At 39.8% G+C, this 22,682-nt stretch overlaps 1 protein-coding gene across 4 annotated transcripts in view; it reads right to left on the bottom strand.

Moving 5' to 3' along the window:
- CDC27 (cell division cycle 27) overlaps positions 1 to 22,682 on the bottom strand; it is a 61,093-nt gene that overhangs the window by 21,944 nt on the left and 16,467 nt on the right. The window contains exons 4-14 of one of the 4 annotated variants that reach the window (XM_084616033.1): positions 20,655 to 20,780; positions 17,547 to 17,644; positions 15,718 to 15,872; positions 15,395 to 15,609; positions 14,109 to 14,223; positions 8,858 to 8,991; positions 7,726 to 7,825; positions 5,720 to 5,927; positions 4,219 to 4,391; positions 2,093 to 2,245; positions 301 to 509 (exon numbers count right to left, since the gene is read on the bottom strand). In XM_084616033.1, coding sequence (XP_084472159.1) covers positions 301 to 509; positions 2,093 to 2,245; positions 4,219 to 4,391; positions 5,720 to 5,927; positions 7,726 to 7,825; positions 8,858 to 8,991; positions 14,109 to 14,223; positions 15,395 to 15,609; positions 15,718 to 15,872; positions 17,547 to 17,644; positions 20,655 to 20,780 — 1,686 coding nt within the window. The remainder of the gene's footprint in view (positions 1 to 300; positions 510 to 2,092; positions 2,246 to 4,218; positions 4,392 to 5,719; positions 5,928 to 7,725; positions 7,826 to 8,857; positions 8,992 to 14,108; positions 14,224 to 15,394; positions 15,610 to 15,717; positions 15,873 to 17,546; positions 17,645 to 20,654; positions 20,781 to 22,682) is intronic. The other 3 variants (XM_084616034.1, XM_084616035.1, XM_084616036.1) reach the window with 3 other exon arrangements.

The following is a 22,682-nucleotide window of genomic DNA, read 5'->3' as shown; positions in this document are numbered from 1 at the left end:
GCAGCCGTGTTAGTCTGTATTCGCAACAAGAAAAGGAACACATTTATTTGAGCATAGGCTTTCGTGAATGCATCCGGTGAAGTTAGCTGTAGCTCACAAAAGCTTATGCTCAAATAAAGGTGTTAGTCTCTAAGGTGCCACAAGTCCTCCTTTTCTTTTATGCGATGAGTGGCAGAAATAAAGAATTATCTAAGTTGTTATAACAGAGTGCCTACACTGGCAACATGTAAAGGCAGTCAGCAATAAAATACGCTTCTTCCCTTGGTGCTTTCATTAATAAAAAAAATCCTGAAAACTTACCATGCATTATAATGTCTAGGATTGACTCGGATTGCATTTCGAAAACAGGCTAATGCTTTGTCTAGTTCTTCTGTTAACACAAATTCATGCCCCAGCAGAGTGTAGGCATACGCATAGTTTGGATCAACTTGAATGGCTCTCTGGAAGAACTTGATTGCAATGTCATGCTCCCGTTGCAAGCTGAAACAGTTTCCTGCAGCACACCATGCCTAGTAAAAAGCAACATTGCAAAGTCACTATCAAATCCCCTTTTTACAACATGAGGGTGATAAATAATTGATTTCAACTGGTATTCTTCTACTGAGCTGTGTTTTTAGAGTATTGGCATGCTTCATCCCAGCAATGAGACATGCCAGCCACTGCTAGGATGAAACCCATAATGGTTTATCTACAGCATTATGCATACATGTATATAATAGCTTTCATCCATGGATTTCAAAGCACTTTTATAAGAATATTAGTTAAGTCTCATTCCTTGGAGGTAGAGAGGATTGGATGCATTTTATACATAGTGAAAACTGGGATACAGAGGTCAAGAGCCCAAGGAGACACAGCAAGTCAGCAGCAGTTAAATACTACAAGGATTACATGATATGGAGCGTATAAGCAGTCAGCTATTCAGCTCTAGCACTAGCAACAGCAGCGGGCTGGAGGCAGCTACAGTCAAGATTCAGCACCCCTTCACTCTCTCCAGCAGAGCAATGGGAACCCCACCCAGGGACACCAAATTCCAGTAGGAACCCCCACTCCCCATCCCATACAGCAGCCTGCATCATGACTTGAGGGATCAGAGCTTAAGACTCCCCAGCAGCAACGTCACCACCTCCTGTTATTGGAGGCTGTATTTCTCTCTGATCTCCAGACTCCTCTAGCTGCCGTGAATGGACATTTTACTTGACATTTACTATTCTCCACTTGAAGAATTGCTTGCTGGCAACGAACATGTTTTCTGTTCTTGTTTTCCTCCTTTCTTCTTCCCAGGCCTCTCCTGTGCACCTCTCCTGTCCTGCTACCCTCCATAACCTTCCACCTTTCTCCCCAGTCTTCTAACACACTAAAAGAACACATGAAAAGGTTCTTACCTTTTCTGAACTCTAATAAATGTAAAGAACAAAAAATTATAAATTCAAATAAAAGAACATGAATAATACATAAAGTGTGCATGTTTATAGGTTACAGGTCTCATTAAAATGTGCAGGACATTTTGCACATAACAGCCTTGCACTACCATGTGTCCATACAGTCACAACTGCCCCCTCTATTGACAGCCTATTGTTTGATTCATCGACAAATTTAAGACTGTAATGCATTACATGTTTAGAGGATACCCAGCAAATTTTAGGTGGTCAGTTAATTAAATATTATTGCAGGAAAAAGGGTGTTACAGAAAGACATTAAAATAGTAGCAGAGCAAGCAACAAAATCCCTGCAATCCTGGATACCTCTTTTCTACCTAATAGAGAGCACTCCCTCCCATGCATCAGGGTGAATAAATGATAGGGGAATCTTTCTGGATGAAAGGCGCTATGCAAATGAAAGTCATAACTGATGGGTTAACGGATTTCAGCCTGTCCCATGCAGGCGGACATGCCTTTTTTACAATGGTTACAGGCACCATCCTCGATCCACCAGGTAATCCAGTAGCCTTCATATGAGACAGTTCTGTTACACAAATATACCCGAATTAGACTAAACTAGAGTTTACTGAGTTTGTTCTGACTCATTAATCATCTTTAACCTTGATAAGAAAGTAACTGTAGGCAGCAACATACAGCACCACACTATCTTATACCTCTGGTGAATTTTTATCCATGTCTGTTAAATCTTTTGATAGGACTGAAAGTGCAACATCCTTCTGAAGATGCCATAGCGTTGTAGAGTAAATCTCCATGCCTTCAACTCTGTAGTTTTCAATCCTTCTTACTTCAGAGAATATCCTCTCAGCCTAAAAACAAAAGAATTTGAATGAAATCCTCGAGAAGAGCACTAAGAGGAATAGTAGGAAGTTCCAGAGATATATAAAAGCAATGGGGATGCTTAGTCTACCACCACCTATAAACACAAAAACCAACATGCAAAGCTTCAAATCTTGTGGCATTTCTAGCTTCTTATCCCAATGAAAGGAGAAACATAGTATGTTTACTTGAGACAAGCAGAAATCTGTAATAGCCCCCTGTAACAGTCTGACTCAGATTACGATACTCTTTCCATCCTAGTGCATGAAGAGAAGATAAAGGAGTAACATTGGTAAAATGAGATCAAGACATTATGAATTTCTATTATCAAAGATTTATATTGCATAGGTGGATGGTCTTAACCACATTACCTAGCCATCCAAACACAGCACACTTCAAGGACTGCCTTTATATGGATACTGGAGCATCTTAATGGCTGAAGGCCTTTCCAGCCTCAACCCACCTTGCTGTTGCAGGTGTTCGTTTACTAAGTAAATGAAAGAGAACAGCCCGAGAAAGGTTCCCTACAATGCATAAGAGCGTGTCCATGCCAGAAGTAGTGAGGCTGGTTCACTAGGAAGTAAGGTACCATATGGGACTACTTTTTTCTATAAAAAGTGTTCAAAGGAAATACAGCCTCTTTACTCAAAAATTCATTCTTGATTTTATGTTACTATGGCCAACTCAAGTTCCTTTCACAGATTTCAGATAATAGTACTCAGATCAGCAACAAGGGCAAAAATTAGGAAAGAAAAAGCTTTACGAAACTGCTGGGATCCATGGCACGGTCTTTCATGAAATATTAAAAGTGTCTGTACATTCCAAGTGTGTGGACATGATCAGGATGCAAACAAGGTCCAGGAGCAACTGTTTTTCTTTAAAAGAAAAGGAGTACTTGTAGCACCTTAGAGACTAACAAATTTATTTGTGCATAAGCTTTTGTGAGCTACAGCTCCGATGAAGTGAGCTGTAGCTCACGAAAGCTTATGCACAAATATATTTGTTAGTCTAAGGTGCCACAAGTCCTCCTTTTCTTTTGCGAATACAGACTAACACGGCTGCTACTCTGAAACCTGTTTTTCTTTAAAACGACATCTTACATAGTGCATAGTTTATAAAACAAAAACTAAACTTCATAAATCTACTGCATTCACCTCTTATAAATCCATTAACAGGTAAGGATTAGGAAACTGGAAATGAAAAGGGATATTGGGCTTTTGAAACAAGAACTCAATTAACTGAAGTGCTAAGTTACATCCCTATTACATGTAAACGTCTATCACATGAGGGAATCAACAGGATTTATTGTAGCTGTTTAAAAATTACAACTGCAATTTCAGAGAATGGAGACCATCCACAATAGAATTCTAACAGATTTGCCGTTTCCACACGTTTGGAAAAACAAACTTTCAAGAGGTCAGTTACCATCATAACTTAAAGAATCTTATGGTAATAACTTATATTGTACATATTTTACATATATGTACGTGCACTTTTCATTGGGAAGGACTCCTTTGGGCTTCACAAACTATAGATGCAGCACAGCTGAAATACTGTCACCTCCAGGTTGGAGGGCAACGGTCAACCAGTGGCAGGGACACAACTGTGGTGAGATGGGGAGATTTTGGCCAAAGACACTGGAGCAACCCCAAAAAAAAGTGTCATAGGATCTTCAGTGTCTATGCTGACTAGAAAGAATGCTGGTTTGTCACATCTCATAAAACCGACCCACAACACAATAAATAGCATAAAACTCAATTTCACCACCTCAAAGAGGAAGGGCTGAAGTGATCCAGATTAATCTGAAACTGCTTGAGGGTAGGTATTTCAAACCTGATGCTTACACAGCTATGCTATCCCAACTGCAGACTCTCCTCGGGTTTTACAGGAAGCCAGCAAAATCTGTGCAAAGCTATACAAAACAAAAATTTAAAATAAAAGCATGTATCCGCTCTATGCCTACCTGCATATATTCTGCAAGCTCAAAGTAAGCTCTCCCAATTTGGCACAGTACCCAGCCAGTATTGTAGTGGTGAGAAGGTAAATGGCTTAATATGTTTATCGCTTCTTTACAGTTGTACGAACACAAGGCTAAATAACCTTTCCCCATGTCACGAAGAAGGCTCATCAATCCTTCTAGGAGAAAAATACAATAAATAAAAGAGACAAGAACTAAAGAATTACTTGCCTGGAACTGCTGTTCTCTGAAACTATGCATTATGGCAGACACCCTTCTAAAGTCCCTGTTCTTATGAGAACCATGCAGGGACTCCAAGCACAGAATTATATACTCCTCCTGGTTTTGCGCACCAGCTCCTGCAGTGAAATCTAGGTAACACCATCTGCCATCTCCTTTCAAGCCAAAGGTAGGATACACCTACCTACAAAGTGGTTGCATAGTTAAGGATGAGCTGAGTTTTACACTTAAAGTGGTTGAATCTGTGCTTTATGTATGAAGAATATGGCATATCCTTCCTAAAACTACAGCACTTACTCTGAGCACAAAATGAATTTTCTGATAATATACAAGGAAATCAGTTAACTAGTTTTAAAGTTAAGAATTAAAAATGGGTCCTTTAAGAAATTTGGCACCCTAGATCTGATCATTTTTTTGTACTAAATGATTTTTAGAACATGGACTTGAGTGTCTAAGTCTCCCTTATCATTAAAGCTTGTTGAGTCTCATGCACTGAATACATTTTGAAGAATATTTTTAAAGGGATTAATAGCCATATTTTGCCATTTTCTTCATAACTGTTACCCAGATGCTGTTGAAAATGGAGAAATTTAAAGTTTTGATCAGAGAATTCCATGAAAAACTGCTTTTTTTCAAAGTGGCCGTCACCTCCTGGTCTCAATGTGACTGAAGCAGAGCTCCCTTTAGAAAAGCCAGTGACCCTCTGTGAAGCCAGCCTGCTGGGCCCACCCTCTTCCAGGAAGTCATAAACAAGAACAGCAAAAGTGACCATTTAAATGTTTGTTTTTTTAAAAGCTACTTGTTGCACAAGATCTGTTTGACAGGGTGGGCAGGGGAATGTAGAGGTGAGAAACTGATGGAAACTAGCCAATACATCTCGGCTGCTTTGTGCTGGTCCTGAATGGCATAAAGTAGCCACAATGTACTTGTAGATCTGCTTCATAATAGTTAAAATTAAAGAGATTTAAAAAAAAAAAAAAAAAAGATTTTAAAAGGTTGATACTACAGTAACTTTGTATTTCTCTGGACTATTGCTTGCAATTAAGCTTATCCACTGGTTATCAATAGTATAATTTAATATTTTTAATTTAAATGAAATTTGATGGTTACATATTTATGAAATGGCAGTTTTAGTTACTCAGAGGCTAAAAGGCACTACAATGAAGAGAATGAACACACTTTACAGTGACCAGTAGTTTCCATTAAACCTTAAAATACAATTGGAAAACATTTGGCTCTATTACATTCTGAGAGCTTTCAGACAAACCTGCTGCTGCTTTCTGTAGTGTGAAAGCCTGGATCTGTGGTGCGACAGTGGAGATTTTCCCTTCTGAAATGATGGACGAGTCCAGTTTGGTGATTTCCAGACTATCGTTTATGTTTGTCTGAGTTATTCCTCCCTTATTTGTTTTACTTTTTGTCTTTCTATTTGGAATTTTAGGTGGGAACTTCATTTTCAACTTTTTACTGTTCTCCTATATGGAAAAAGAAAGTCTCAAACCACGGTTTATCTACAGGCAGATGGATTCCAAATCAAAGACTACAGACATGCTTGTTTTCTGTTTTACTAAAGTAATGGTGTCTAACAGATGTACACATACACAAAATAACCAAGTTAACAATGATACAAGGTCTTAAACATAGTCATGAAATATATACATTAACTTCAGCCATAATGTTGCAATAAGGTTATTGGTTTGGTTTTACACTGCATCTTTATAAAGTAGCTTGAACGAAAGCAGTAAACTGACTTTGATCAAAAAGACTTCCAAACAAAGTCATTTATCAAATATATGTATCTGGACTATACAGAGTCTCTTTACCAAGTGTATTGATGATATTGCACCTCTCATCCAGAGATCTAATTTCATTTTCATCAATCAGGAAAGTAGGCCATCCCTATTTTCTCAAAGGTTGTGCATGGGAGGCCAGGGGAGGGGAAGAAGGGATATTCAAGTATTCTCTCTCACTCTGGAACTTACTATTGAAAGCAAAGGTTCAGCAAAAATAAGGATGCAAGAAATATAAAGAAAAGAAAAGAAAAAGAAAAGCATTAGCTTTATTTTCTTCTTGGTTTCACTGCAAGGTCTCCTCACCCTGATTCGGCTTCCCAGTCTAGTGGCTCAGAGATTATCTGAAGAGGGAAAGGTCATCCCCAAGGATATACTACTGACAGGTCACAAGATACTTCCTTTGATTCACTTAACATTTTGGCACTTCACTTTTCCTATACATTTCAATTCCCAACTAAAGCTCTCAGCACCATTGACTATTATGGTGATTTTATATCATCAACTACTAGTAGGACCTCTATCTAAACCTCTACCTCTTTCCCTGCAGATAAGCTACCAGATTGTTCTCACACAACAGCACTTTTCCCAAAGGTGCTGGGAGCAGTATGAAACCAGCTAGGAACACTGGTTTCTGGTTAGTTTCTTGCTCCTGCAGAAGCATTACCGCACACCGCAGAAGCTGTTGAGCTGCGTAATTACTTTGGTGAATTCTCTCACTTTGAGGAGGAACACACAGCATCATAACTGAATTTTTGCAATCCCAGACTGAAATTTAACCCACCTGAAATATGTTCTGTAGAGCGGTGGTTCTCAAAGCCGGTCCGCTGCTTATTCAGGGAAAGCCCCTGGCGGGGTGGGCCGGGCTGGTTTGTTTTTACCTGCTGCGTCCAAAGGTTCGGCTGATCATGGCTCCCACTGGCCGCGATTCGCAGCTCCAGACCAATGGGGGCTGTGGGAAGGGAAGCCAACACGTCCCTCGGCCCGCGCCGTTTTCTGCGGCCACCATTGGCCTGGAGCGGTGAACCACGGCCAGTGGGAGCCGCGATCGGCCAAACCTTCGGACGCAGCAGGTAAACAAACCAGCCCGGCTCACCAGGGGCTTTCCCTGAACAAGCGGTGGACCGGCTTTGAGAACCACTGCTGTAGATGACTTATAAAGTTTGTCAGTCACTAATTTGAGCCCAGCAACACTCCAGGATGAGTGTTCACTTGATACAAACACTTAGGTGTTAAGACTTTTGAAAGCATCACACAGATATGCATGCTAACTGAAAAATTCAAATCATGTACTATAAAGTTCATGTTGTGCAGCCAAATGTATTTCACAAAGTCTACACATTATAAGGCCAATTCTTCAGCTGCTCCACACATTACTCAGTGGGAGCTTTGTATTGAGTGGCTGAATAATCAGGTTATTAGTTATCATAAGCAGAAAGATAAGAAAATGGATAAATTATTTAGGGTATACATCCTACGTTACCTTTGTTGTAGAGCTATCACTAGTAAATAGGCGAGAACTTCTTCGAGGCAGTGCATTAGGTGGAGCAGCAATGGTTGGGCTCAATACCTGAGGTGTTGTACTATAAATAAACAGCTTATTAGAAGTAAAATGCTTAAAAAAAAATAAATAAAAAATATATATTAAATTAGCAGATGCCTTGTACACTGGGGTGAAGGTGCCTCCATCTCCCTGGGGCAGATTTATGTGCTGCTATATAACCCAAATTTTGATTTTAATCACTCCCTCCCCTCCGTTTGTGATCACTGCAGCAGTTTATGTGGTATTTCCTTACCCAGTAAGTTTCTATGCTAAGTAAAATCAAGCTATCCTCTCCTAGATAGAAGTAAGTCCTACAGATGCAATGAGAGCTGAAAGTTTTGGATCTAAGAAAGGGGAAACCTAAACTGGCAGCCAAGAATAAATTAGCTGGCTGTCTCTTACCATACATCAGTCTGGGGACCCTTCTGCCACATAATTTTGGTATGAAGGGCTTGTTTTCTTAACTTCATGCTCATGTGAGTCAAGACTGAATAAACTTTTGGGGCACATTCTGCTTAATGCAAATGCAAGTTAAGCATATGCACACAAGGAAGAGAATACACATTTTACATTGGGCAGTTTTCTGAACTGTTAAAGTGATGCATTTTAAACAAGTTGTTTATCAACATTTATTACTGAAATAAATATTGAGAAATCTACACCTAAGTTAGAAAGTTGAAATCATTCTCTCAAATGGCATAAGGCATAGTTTGGCCTCTGTGTAAGTGAGGTACTCTTGCCACGAGAGCTCTGAGGTACAGTGCAAAATGCAATTAAAAATCCCCCTTGTAGAGAGAATTGCCATGTCAGGATCTTCATTCTGAATTGCAATTAGGCCATTCCACCAGGAACTAGTTGAACAATTGCAGAAACCTACTAGTTTAGCAAAAATACTGGTTACTATCCTAAGATTTTGTTTAAATAAGACCCACTTCACATTATCTCTTTCTTCATCCAAACACGAATTATGCTTCATACCATAGGCCAGATTCACTTTGTGCTTATGTCATAAGGACACAAGAAGCAAAACCAGGTGTAAAAGAGGCTACTGAGCTATGTAATTTTTTAATACCTTGTCTGTGGGCCAGAACTCTGTGTTTGTGCAACAAGGACTGGAGTGACTTCCCGGCTATTTCCACTCTGTGAGAAGACAGACTTTGTTCCCGCTTGGCTTATTCTGGTGACAGACTGCATAACACAAAATTTCTACAGGTTTGTTATTATGTCACTAAATGCACTGACTACATCATGGCAGAAAACAACTAATTTATATCTATTTAATAATTACAGTGAGGGGAGGGGAAGGACCAGCAGAATTCTTTTATTAAACAAGAGTGAATATTCAACATTCAGCCAGCAAAGAAACTGCTCTTCCCACCTGCTGGAGAGAGACAACTGAGCTCAGCAAGGCAGCAAGCCCTTTATATACAGGGGTGATATCACCAAAAAGATGTCCAGTCTCCATCTGCTGGCAGGAAGAAGCCCCAGGAATCGGGCCAGGACATGCAAAGTGAAAATATGTATTTTATTTATTTATAAAGTCTCCCCCACTGGATTAAGACAGACTGCTTGAAGTGCTGTCAAACGCACAAAGTAAACAAACTGGGAAAGGGAAATTTCATCTTTCAGTAATTACTTTATTAGTAGCATTCAAAGGCCCCAATCAGCATCGGAACCTCATTGCGTTAGGCACTGCGCAAACAGCTTCCAATAATCTTAAGTGCTTGTTTATCACTATGTTTAGTACAGAATTAGTATTTCAATTCACATAGCATACTGTTTGCCAATAAGATTTTGCACATTTACTGCATATGCATTTGGGGCAGTTATGATGTTCACCTCGATTAACCAGAAATTGGTACCTGCAATATGATAAACTTGTTTCATTAACTTAGCATAACTGTGCATTCAGAGTGGCCTTTGTTCATACTTTTTCTAGATCTAAGGGACTGAGCATTTACTCTTTTTTTTTTTAAAGTTAAAATGGGAAACAAAAGCATATTTAAGAGGAACATCAGTAATTCTACCCAAAATAAGCCTTTCAGATCCACTGAAGCCATTATAAATGGAAAAATAATTCCCACATTATCACATATTTCCAAGTTGTTTGCTGCCTGAAACTGGGATGAGACAGTTGGCTAAATTAATTTCTGATGATTTTATTAATAAAGGATCTATCCTACTCTTCCCCTTTAACTAGTTCAATACTGGATGACACACTGCGCACCCAGCAAGTGTGCTTGTCCCTTCAGGCAGGATGTACTTGGATCCATCCTAATGTTTCATTTATTTATTTACATGTTCCTTAGGAAACTCCTGCTACAAGGCACGCAGTCACAGCTACTGAGTTCACAAATAGTTAAGGGTAATTTGAGGAGCAGAAATGAAACTAGTAAGCAATATTTAGATTTTATAGAACATGCACCAGAATGCTAAGCCGTTTGTTAGAACTATGCTTATCAATGGTTTGTTTAAATAGCAATATTAAATGCAACTCAAAAGCAGTGTGTCCACACGGATTAATGAAATACACCAATGGACTGATGAAATATTATATAGCAAAAGCAAGGGGAAACTAGTCAACTAATAGGGCTTTATCTCCTTAATATTTTAACCTACCACGTGGCTTGAGATGTATAAAGGTTGTTTCACTAGAAAGATATAGTGAACCCAGATCATTTACTACAAAGAAAAAAATCTTAACTCCTGTATTTAAAAATTACAGCACTAACCCCTTTACTTAAAACCACACCTGAACAGCCAATAAGCATTGAAAAAAAGTATTTAAAGAGATGTTACATTCATAAACCTCTAAACACAGCAACAACAACAAAGTGGAAAATGGCATTTGGGAGAATACACATACATAGGTATACTCAAATACAATGATGGTTGCCTTTCAATTCTGTTGTGGAAAGCTGGTTAGAAGCCTAGAAATTGATTCTGAGATGCATAGGATGGGAATCAGTGAGGCAAGCAGGTTTCCAGAGAACTGCGGTAGCACACAGCAGAAGGTCCCACTCCAACAGAGAGGAGATGGGAATGTAAAACTCAGGGCAGAATGAGCAAGTGAGTTAGTTGGGGGAGAGCATAATGCAAAACAGAGCATAACCGATGGAGGACACTGAAGAAGAGTGTGATTTAGCAGTGATGAAATGCCAGTGGAGGTTTTTCAGGTAAAAGGTAATGCAACTGTGTTTGTACATATTGGTGAAAGTGTGAGTCCAGTGTTCTGAACAAAGTGAAGAGACATCAGGAGGCCTTAGAGGGAGACTTGGTAGCTACACCATTTAAAAGTGACAAATCCATAAACAAGTGATTCAGCAGAGTGAGTGCTGAGTTAGTGGGAGATGATCTAGCTGGTAGTTGGACTTGTAGGTCAGGTTTCCAGTTCAAGGACTCTCAAATTTTGACTGACTAATGGAAATAAAACACAGCAAGCTAAGCACCAACACTGAATTTGCCCAGACCACTGACTGATAAAGCAAGTTTTACCTGGAGGAATTGGATACCTTCTTTGAGACCTCCTTTCAGCATCTTTAAAATACATTCCTTTATAAATGTCTTTGAAAAGAGCAGCTATTAACAATTGCACCAAGAATGCCATAAAATATGTATAATTTACTAAAAATATATGTCTAGAGACCTGCAAATCTGCAGATATCCGCAGACCATGTTTGCAGATCAGATGCAGATACAAATTCTATATTCTCAAGAAAGAAAAGGTGCCCTTAGCAAGTGGGTTAAGTCATTAGATTGTCTCTAACGCAAGGGGTCTTAAACTTTCTACATCGTAGACCATATCTTAGAGAATCATCTTGGACAACCTGCCTCCCATTCATGATTCCTATAACATCTCTGTGGCAACTAAAGCAAATGCTTACAGGGAAAAATGTTTAAAATAGAAACAATAGTTAGCACCACGCTACCAGCCAGCTCTCTGTGGACCACCAGCAAGTATTCTGGGCTGATTCATGAACCAAGCTGAGAACTGCCATTCTCATGCTTCCTTATGTGTGGTAATTTCAATTCACATGCTTCCTGTTAGAATTTTTTAAAAAATTCTATTTAAAGCAACCCCTAAAAAGTAATATAATAAAAGACAATATACAAGTGAACACATGGAGAACTTGATTGAGCGTTTAAGCTCAGCCCTGCACATAGGACAACGCAAAGCTACAATCACCTCAGAGTCAGAATTGTTCCCATGCTCCTCTCTTGCTGTAGGTGATTACAAGATCCATTTTACGGCACGTATTACTGCTCCCTTGTCCCTGGCCAGCTCTGCTAGATTGCCTATGTGAGAGAGCAGAACTATAGCTCTGTCCCCTTTGCAGGCTCTTGTTCTCAAAAGGGATGGGGATGGCTAGGAAGTATGAGGCACCCTGCAACCATGCTGTGTGGATGTGTAAAGCTAAAGCAAGATGCTTGTCCTTACTACCTACTGCAGCCTTACAGCGTGGTACAAGGAACACTGACATTTTTTAAAAGGCTCAAAGTAAAAAATTAAGATCACGTGGGACAAGCTTTTAGGATCTCAGCCCTCATTTGCACCAATAAATAATAGCTTTAACCTTGATACGAAATAGCCACTCAAGCTATAGTTACCGCAAACCGTCCTCTGCAAAGTGCTGATATTTTACAATTTGGTTAATATATAAGGCCATGTTCAATTCGCTTTAAAAACAGATAGCGGTGTTCCTGTTTTGTTTAATTAACAAACACAATTATATCTTGTTTATTAAAATTCCTTTTTGTAGCATTAACAATATTTTTGTATTATTACAAAAAGGTCTCAACATTCACCAGTAATTCATCCAAATCCACTGTAGAGTGTTCTAATGACGGTTCGCCTCCATTAGAAAGACAGGAACCCCAAACAAAAGCATTATCAGTAGATCTGGGCAGGAAACAGTTTTCTGATTCTGCAAAAATTTTGCATCCTAATTTAGGATGGGAAAGTCAAAATCTCAAAAATTTTCATGAGCCAAAAATCTGAAAAAAATTACAGTTAGGGTCAAAATGATTCATTTTGATGTTTATCATTATTTATTTGGTATTATAATTAGCTTAAATTTTGAAGAAAAGAAGAAAAAAGTCATTTTGAACTGGAAGACCGGAATTTGTTTTGAAACCTTTTCTATATAAACCCACAGTATGCCCGCAGCTTGGATACCGCGCAAAATTCTGCTTGCCTCAAAAAAGATAGATTAGAATTAGAAAAGGTACAGAGGAGGGCAACACAAAACGATTAGTAGTATGGAACAGCTTCCATATGAGGAGAGATCAAAAAGACTGGGACTGTTCATCCTAGAAAAAGAGAGAACTAAGGGGGAATATAACAGAGGTCTATAAAATCATGAATGGTGTTGAGAAAGTGAATAAGGAAATGTTATTTACCCCTTCACATAACACAAGAATCAGGGGTCACCCAATGAAATTAATAGGCAGCAGGCTTAAAAACAAACATAAGGAAGTACTTTAAACAAGGCACAGTCAACTGTGGAACTCATTGCCACGGGATGTTGAAGGCCAAAACTATAACGGGGTAAAAAAAAATAATTAGATAAGCTCATGGAGGATAGGGCCATCAATTGCTTTTAGCCAAGATGGTAAGGGATGCAATCCCATGCTCTGGGTGTCCCTAAATCTCTGATTGCCAGAAGCTGGGACACGATAACAGGTAGTAAACCACTCAATAAATGTCCTGTTCTGTTCATTCCCTCTAAAGAACCTGGCACTGGCAACTGTCAGAGAAAGGATACTGGGCTAGACGGACACTGGTCTGACCCAGTATGGCCATTTTTATGTTAGCTGAAAAAGTTAATCAAAACCAACCCTTTTCTGTGAAGAGTTTTGATTTAGATAAATTGGCATTTTCTGACAAAAATGTTTTGTGGGAAAATTCCTGATCAGCTCTAGTTATCAACAGAAAGACACAAATTGGTAACTGAGAAAAAGAAAAACGTCAGACCTTGATAAAGGTATTTGGTAACACACCAAATTCAAATATTGACAATTTAAGTGATTTTAGTAAAAGCAATTTTTAAATTTAATATACCCATTTTTATATAGACATTTTTCATTTTCACTGAAGTCACTGAAAACATTTCCACGAATTAGAAGGATGTTATAATTGGTTGGCTGAGGGAGAAAGTGTAATTTCAAATGCAAAAGAGTCTGCAAGGGGAAAAAAATACCCAACTTATCAGAGCAACTGAGCTAATCTGCAATGGTTATATGCTTGCACTAGAGTTTAATTTTACATTCCTTTGTATTTAAGCTCAGACAGAACAGCAAACACATTCTTGAATGCAAGATACCTTCTTTGAAGGTGCTCCTGTAGATGGCACATCAATTACAGAAGATGAATTAGTGTAGTTTTGTAAATATGATCCATCTCCAGGGCTAGGGGTTTCTAGTGGCAAAATTCCAAAACTGAGAAAAGAATGAAATGGAGATGTCAGAACCAGGGCATCCTTGAAAAGCAGTATTATATTAAAAACATTTCAGAGGAAGCTTGATCTTGTTGCAGCACAAGGAGTCAGAAGATCTGCATTCCATTTCCAGCTGTGCCTCTAACTTCCTATGTAAACCTTTGTGCAAGTCTCTCTATGCCTCCATTACCATCTATAAATTAGGGATAATCTTATTTCCTTTTTACTACCCTTTCTCTGTCTTGTCTATTTAAACTGCAAGCTTTTGGGGACAAGGAAGTTCTCTTATGCATATACAGTAGCTAGCACAAGAGGGTTCCGATCTCGGCGGGCGCCAACAGGCTTTGCTGCAATACTATTTAATAATGTTTTTTAAAAGGAAGAAAATGGCAGTCACGATCATGAGACAGAACATATGAAGCTATAAGGGGGGTACCGTCCTCCAAATCAAAAGGCATTACAAATCCCTAATGCAGCTTTTCCTATTAACTGTTGGTTTCAAAGTAGAAAAAAATTCTCAATCCTTTTATCTGTGATTTTTCTATCGCAGAAGTTGTACTAAGCAACACGCACAATCAAAACGATATTTTTCTAAAGTAACAAAATACCGGTGGCTTATTTATTTAGGCCTGGTCTACACTAGGGGTGGGGATCGACCTAAGATACAAAACTTCAGCTATGAGAATAGCGTAGCTGAAGTCGACGTATCTTAGATCGACTTACCTCATGGGGCCCTCACGGCGTGGGGTCGACTGCCGCCGCTCCCCCATCGACTCCACTTCCACCTCTCACCCCAGTGGAGTACTGTAGTTGACGGCGGAGCGATCGGGGATTGATTTATTGTGTCTACACTAGATGCGATAAATTGATCCCTGATAGATCGATCACTACCTGTCGATCCGGCGGGTATTGTAGACATACCCTTAGTTACTGAAGTTTGTTCTAAAAGTTTGATTTTTTTGGATGAAAAACTACCACTATTAAAACACGAATGGCTACTTTTTGTAAGTGGTTTGGCTTTTGCCCCAGCAGCATTATTTACAGAGTACTGTCAATATGCTTGGTGCCATACAATATATAGAGAAAGACATGGTTCCTGCCCAAAGACACAAGGAACAGTGGCAATGCAATGGTCACAAAGCAGGATTTTAAATTCCAAGTCTTAGTCTTACCTTGGTGTCAATGGGCTCAGAGCAGCTGGTCCTCCCAGTAAACTCCGACCAGTTTTTGGTTTATTTTGAGCCTGTTTAGACAATATGGCAGTTCCTGATCCAAGAGGGACAGCATCTGGTGAAATTACAGCCGAGTCAATGTAAGACATAGAGGAATCTGTGTTCAAGGAGGAATATTTTGAATTGGAGGATTCCAGGTTGAGTCTGTTCAATTCCTGAAATGGAAGACATTTTTTATAACATTCACTTGCAAGTATTTCTTAAGTCATTCATTCAAAACTGGGGCAACCGTTTTGAAGGTCAGAGGTTTGGGTGAAACTTACAATTGTGTCTTGTGGAGTTTCCATAAGGACAGTCTCAGGCTGTCTGTGGGATATGTTGTGATTAGACACCAATGTTGTGCAAGTGTTGGGCAGGCAACTGCTGAAGTTCTGCAAAGACGTTAATTTAAATGTTTGGTCAGGGTCTGGCTTCTCACCTGTAAGAGTGAAGAAAGATTTAACCAATGTTATTCATTACCAAATATATTTGGTGCTTGGGTGAAAGCAAAACAGAAGGGACACTAGGTATCTTAAGAAAAGTGGAGCAAGTTTTTGTGTGTTTGTTTTTAAAGCACTACACCAGGGACCTCAAGTTATTTTGGATTTCAGACATAACTCTACACCTCTATCCATTTCATTTAATCCACTGGAGAATTAGATAAATTCATGGAAGATAGGACCATCAATGATTATTAGCCAAGATGGTCAGGGATACAACCAAATGCTCTGGGTGTCCAGAAGTCTCTGACTGCCAGAAGCTGGGACTGGAGGACAGGGGATGGATGGATGGATGGATCACTTGATAATTGCTCTGTTCTGTTCAATCTGTCTGACTCATGTGGCAATAGCCACTGTCGGAAGACAGGACACTGGGCTAGACTGACCACTGGTCTGACCCAGTCTGGCCGTTCTTATCCTATGCACAAAATTCCTAAAGATCCAGACAAGAATGTAGGAAGGCTTACTGACACGTCACTGTTCACTCATCTCAAAGAGAATCGGAGAGACTCATCTAGCAGCTGGTCCCTACAAAATTCTCTTAGAAGATAAAAATCTGAGTTGATCAGAGATCCACAACTGGATGAGCTATCACCAGCAGAAGAGTGAGTTTGTGTGTGTATGGGGGTGGGGGGGGATGTGAGAAAACTTGGATTTGTGCTGGAAATGGCCCACCTTAATTATGCACATTGTAGGGAGAATGGTCACTTTGGATGAGCTATTACCAGCAGGATAGTGAGTTTATGTGTGTGGTTTTTGGGAGGGGGGTGAGAGAACCTGGATTTGTGCAGGAAATGGCCCAACTTTATTATCATGCACATTGTGTAAAGAGTTGTCACTTTGGATGGGCTATCACCAGCAGGAGAGTGAATTTGTGTGGGGGGGTGGAGGGTGAGAAAACCTGGATTTGTGCTGGAAATGGCCCACCTGATGATCACTTTAGATAAGCTATTACCAGCAGGACAGTGGGGTGGGAGGAGGTATTGTTTCATATTCTCTGTGTATATATAAAGTCTGCTGCAGTTTCCACGGTATGCATCCGATGAAGTGAGCTGTAGCTCACGAAAGCTCATGCTCAAATAAATTGGTTAGTCTCTAAGGTGCCACAAGTACTCCTTTTCTTCTTACAACAAAACCTGGAGATTAACCCAAAAATGTGTCTTGGAATAATCTGAATTAAAAAGAATGGTTTAAAAAAAAAAAGTGTATGCTCTTAGATGTGGGCAAGTTTCTCCTTTAAGTTCTGCGGAGCTCTTATGACAGGAAAGAGGCTATTAGAGGTAGAACCATAGCACAATCTTTCCTCTTCAAGGGACGATATATTTGGTCCGCTTTGCTTCCCGGCCAGCAGGTCAACCCGTGGCATGTATAGGCCTCTCTCTCTCCTCCCTTCCCCCGCCTCCCCACAAAAGCCAGACAGTCAGGTAGAGAAGAGCAGCTCCAAAATTAAACAGCCCTACAACATATTTACATGTGGATTGCTCCTGTGGCACTATCAAAGAAATTTTAAGAAGCTTTCCAGTCAATTATTTGCATGAGAAAATACCAACTCTAGAGGGCAATTTTTGTTTAAAAGCACATCTCTTCACACTGAAAGAGTTCTGCAGACCTACCTATTTCACATAGCGATTCAAAAGGGGACCAGAGGAAAGGATTTAAACTAAGGCTCTTTTGGTAACATTCGGATCCTTTGGCAAGCCGGTCTGTCTTGCTGTAAGAGAATTAAAACAAATAGTTGAAGGAAAGTTAAAACAGCATTTATGTTAAGTATAACTTTCAAAAAGAAGTGAGGGGAGAAGGAAACAAGAACCTCTTTAGAGCTACCGCTATATTCTCATTTTGCAGATTACAGAAACAATCAGTTAGTTTAAAAGCAATTCAATATTATTTTTGCATCTGAAATATTTAGAGAAAGTTTTCAGTTTAGTTATTTTAATTCGTAATGAACTCTCAAAAACCATCACAGGCTTTAAGAGTTGATGAAAGTACAACTTGATCTCATGTAGAAGACCGGCATCTTGCTGTAATGAGTGTTCTCCACTTCTTGGTAAACAGAAATAAATAGACGGTTTACTAGCCTCTGAGCCATTTTAGGCTGCGCAATGATTATTTGTATTCAGCATATTGGTGTCCAGTTCAGTGTAACTTTGTGCTGGATAAGAATTCTTAATTTTGGGGGGGGCTATAAAAAGTAACTTATTTTGAGGTTTCTTTCTTTTCTTGGTAACTATTGATGCTGTGCTTGAATATTAAAAGGAATATGGGTTTTGGATTTGGATTTTTTGGTTCTCTTAGGGAAAGCAGCATGCTGACAATCCAGGTTATATTAAGTTTCAAATAATGCAAACACCAAAAAGAGAAGAAGTTCAATACTAACGAAGCCTGAAATTAACATTTAAGCGTGCTCAGTCACACTGCAGCAATGCTATTAACTATAATTAAGCTAAGAAATTATAAGATGTTTGGTATGTAGGGCAATCAACAGTCTATTGTAGCAGAGGATCTTGCACCCCCCAAAACAAAGAGCATTCAAAATATGCCTAATGCATTTTACAGAGATATTTTTGTTTTTAAACATCTGCACTATGCGTGACATTGCATCCCACAGTCTTCATAGAAATATGGTTATGATATGAATATGGCACAGCTAAGATATGTTTTATGCAAGAGGGGTCATGTGAGGCATCATTGAAAAGATTGTGATCTACAGAATGTGTTTATCCAATGTGTACGCATGTATCATTTTTGTATCTGAAGCCAGGAATATTGATCATATATCTGTATTTCAAATATGCTACTTTGGGCGACACCCACAACTAGCTCTTAAGGTACAACAATGAAAAAGTCAGACAGGGCTGATGGCCCATCAGCAGAGACAATGGACTGTGAAAGAGCTTAGTCTTCCTGTGGATGCTCCCAACAGCCTGGAGTAATGACTGCTACAACCCTGCAGACACACGTGACTGAGTCACCTGGCACTGGACCCCACCTTGGAATGCCAGTGTTTTTCCACTGGAAGACAAAGGGTTCCCACCATACACAAAGGCTACACAAGGCAGGGGAGTGACATCATTGTGGTTCTCCTCTGTCTCCCCACCCGAAGAGACACTGGGAAACACTGGAAAGAAGAATTGAACTGGGGGGAGAAGAGTTGAGCCCAGGCTGGAAGGGTGTCTAGCCTGTGAGTAATAATACCTGAAGTTTCAAGCTGCAGGCCAGTGCAGCTGGCTTTCAAGAACCTTTGCAATCTGCCTGAAACAACATTTAAGGTGAGAAATTACTATTTGTACCCAATTTCTTTAGTGAATCAAGCTTAGTTTGCATGTTTTGTTTTATTTGCTTAGTAATCTGCTTTGTTTTGTTTGCTATCCCTTATAATCACTTAAAATCTGCCTTTTGTAGTTAATAAATTTGTTTTGTTTATTATTAAACCTAGTTTGTGCAATTTCTAACTGGGCGGGGGGAGAAGAAGTTGTGCATCTCTCTCTTCACATTGAGGGAGAGGGCGAACTTTTATGAGCTTGCGCTGTACAAACTTTTCTACACAGTGCAAGACAATATATCTTTTGGTCTGCACTCTAAGGGAGGTGGGCACCTGAGTGCTGAGGCAAGTCCCTTAAACTGAGTCTTCCCAGAGCTAATCTCAGTGTCTGTGTCTTTCTGCAGCTGGGTGTGGCCCTGCTTGAGTGTGTGCTAGAGGAGGCTTAAGAGCCTGGGTCAGCAAGACAGGTTAAAGGGGGCCCAGGCGGGCTCACTGGTATCTCAGTACATCAGGTGGCATCTTGAAGGAGGGCAACCCATCACACTATATTTAGAATATTTTACCCTTCTTTAATGCCTTTCATCAGAGTCCCTCAAAACATTTTACAAATACTAACCCTCCCAATGCACCTGTGAGGTAGCTAGTAGTTTTATGGCCCTCTGTGAAACAAGTATCCAGTTAACATTTGTAATGACTTTCTACTGTGTAAAGACTTGTTAAGTACAAAGGTTTGGGTTTTTTGTTTTTCTTTTTACTATTTTTTTTTATTTTAATAAATTTTTTGGAATCCTCCTTTGTGTCTATGGATGAAGCACACTACAGGCGAGCGAAGCATTATTGTATAATCAAATTTAATATGGATAGTTCTCCTGAAAAAAATCATTAAAAAGTTAATTGGATGAAAGATTTGGAAGAGAGCCTCCAGAGAAGACAGCAATTCAATACAGAAGTACTTGTGGAGGGTGGGCAGTAGTGATATATTGATCAACAGGTGGCTGCCCAAAACCTCTCTCCAAAGGCGGCTAATATTTCTCCAACAAATAGGACACATATTTTGGGGAGAATGAACACCAAAAAACTTAGAACCAAGTTCCTGGATTGCCAATTTCACCACCCACAAAAAATCCAAAACAAAATAAAATAAACCCACAAACCTTCCAGGAAATGCTAATGTGTATTTACACGCAACTGGCAAGACACAGGAGGAAGGCATCAGACTTCCTCCATAGATTAGCATCACTTGGGCCTGGATCCTGCAATCTGAGCGAACACTTACACTTGCTGTCACAAAGGGGCTCGACAGGTATCTGCCCAAGTGGATCAGATTGCAGGATTGTTGGAGATATTTAACCGGAGAGCAGTTGTTACATGTGGGAAATATTTTCATGGCTAAGAACTGCCTCAGCCAAATCAAAATCCATTACTCAATAACCATCATCAAAAAAAAAGGAAACCTTACCAGTATACATGTCCCAGTAATGAGAGGGTGAAGCATGCTGAGTCACCAAACTCTGTTACAACGTCATCATGGCTTTTCTGTTTATTTAACACTCCACCAGATAAGATCTGCTCCCCTTCTGCCAGCCTTATTAAAAAAACAAAATAAAAAGAGGCGTTAAGCGGTTATAAGGCTCACAACATTGGTGGTAGTCCAATATTTCTATCCTGCTGTAAACAAAAACAAGATACGTTGTCAATACTAATGAGTTTCAAATTGGGCACTCTCCTCCCTTACAAGTCTCAAAATGTAGAGTATTGCACCCTCTGCCTTATAGAGACATCAACAGTTTAAGTGCAGAACGCTTACCCTCTGAAAGTCAGGCACCTTTAAAGGGGTGTCAAGGAAAACAACTGGATTTGGCTTGGTCTCCCAGCTACAATGTACCTTGTATGGTCTCTGGCAGCTCCATTCTTGTGATTTAACATGGGGCTGTCCAGTGGACTTGGAATTTTGGTGTCTTGCTTACTTACAAGGACAGAACTGACACGAGGGGAGAGGGTGGGTGTCAAAGGCCTGGTACAGCGTACTGCACATACACGTAACAGTACAATCTACCATGGATTGGTTTGTGCAGTCTAAAAGCAGGGGTTTTAACATCACTACAACTCTAATATTTTATTGGAAGGAAGGGACACGACGTCTTTTTTTTTTTTTTTGCACGTCAGGTTGAGAGGGGGCTGGTCAGACTTGACAGTATCCCTTTGATCTGGTCTGCACACCAAAGATTGTACTGCTTTACCTAAATCAGTACAGTTTAAGTAATACAATCACCATAGTGCAAAGGCAGTTACGTTATTAAGATACTTATTCTGCTTCCTTTATGGGAATAAGCTATACCGGAATATAACTTTATACAGCTGTGACCGGCAGGGGAGAAACAGAGCAAATCAGCTTACATTGGTCCCTTCCAAGAAGAGCATTAAACTGATTTCTATTTCAACAGAACATTTGGCAATCAGATGTTCCACTTTACTACCGCAGGTATCACATCAAGAAGTGTTTAAGTGGCACTATACCAAACAAAGTCAAAGTCTTAAATAAAAACAAAAATGCAATCATCATTGATTTCCCTCCCCCTATACTTACTTGCCCATTGCTGATGGGCAAGAGTTTTCCCCAGGTCCCTCCACAAAACATCTTTCATGCAGCTTGGTTACACAATGTGGGTGGGATCCCAAGAGATGAGCTTCGTCCCTCGAAAAACATACAGCATGACAGAACCCAGGAAACAAATGTATCAAGTTCAGCCTACTGATTGCACTACAATGGAAGATAAGCTTGTGCTTTATAGCCTGTTATTTAGCAGAAGTAGAGAATTCTCTATGCACCCATAAAAACAGCCTCTAGGATTTGTTCTGTCCAAGACCGCCGTATTTCCTAGGACCCATTGTGGTAACTATGTTCAGCTGAAATACTCTTGCTGTCTGTCCAGTCCCCACGGTCAACCTCAGGGAGGGCACAGAAGGCAGAGCATTTTTACGGAGGGCCCTCAATTCTGGAAGTCACTCTTTCCTTTGGTCTGCAGGATCTAGTACGAGCTGCATCTGTTAAGTCTGGCTTTCTTTTGTGAAGGGATGAAGGTCTAATTTTTAAACAGCCATATTGCTTGGTCAGTATTTTAAGAGTCACATTACATGACAGGACATATAAAAAAAACAAAGTTAAAAACATGAAGTTTAAGCACAAGTCCAGTTTCCTACAGAGGCATACCTTCCAGAGGACAGCTCCCTCTAAAATCTATGTTAATATTCTACCCTTGTAACATGCTCTAATTTTCTGTCACAGCCTCCAACAAGTTGTTTTTCAAAAAACAGCGCTGCCTGCTACCGAACCCAGATTGCTATGCTACCCTATTAGCAGGACATGGCAGCTTTCTTCACATTATTGTAGGGATTCTTATTCCCCTTTACAGTTGACTTTTTAGTCTTAAGAGGAATCCAATTCAAATATGAAAAGAAACTTTCAGTCTAAGAGACACTGCTCACA

The sequence above is a fragment of the Lepidochelys olivacea genome (genome assembly GCF_965140295.1).
Source record: "Lepidochelys olivacea isolate rLepOli2 genome assembly, chromosome: 27".
Taxonomy (NCBI): Eukaryota; Metazoa; Chordata; order Testudines; family Cheloniidae; genus Lepidochelys; species Lepidochelys olivacea.
This window is presented reverse-complemented; position numbering and strand designations above follow the sequence as displayed.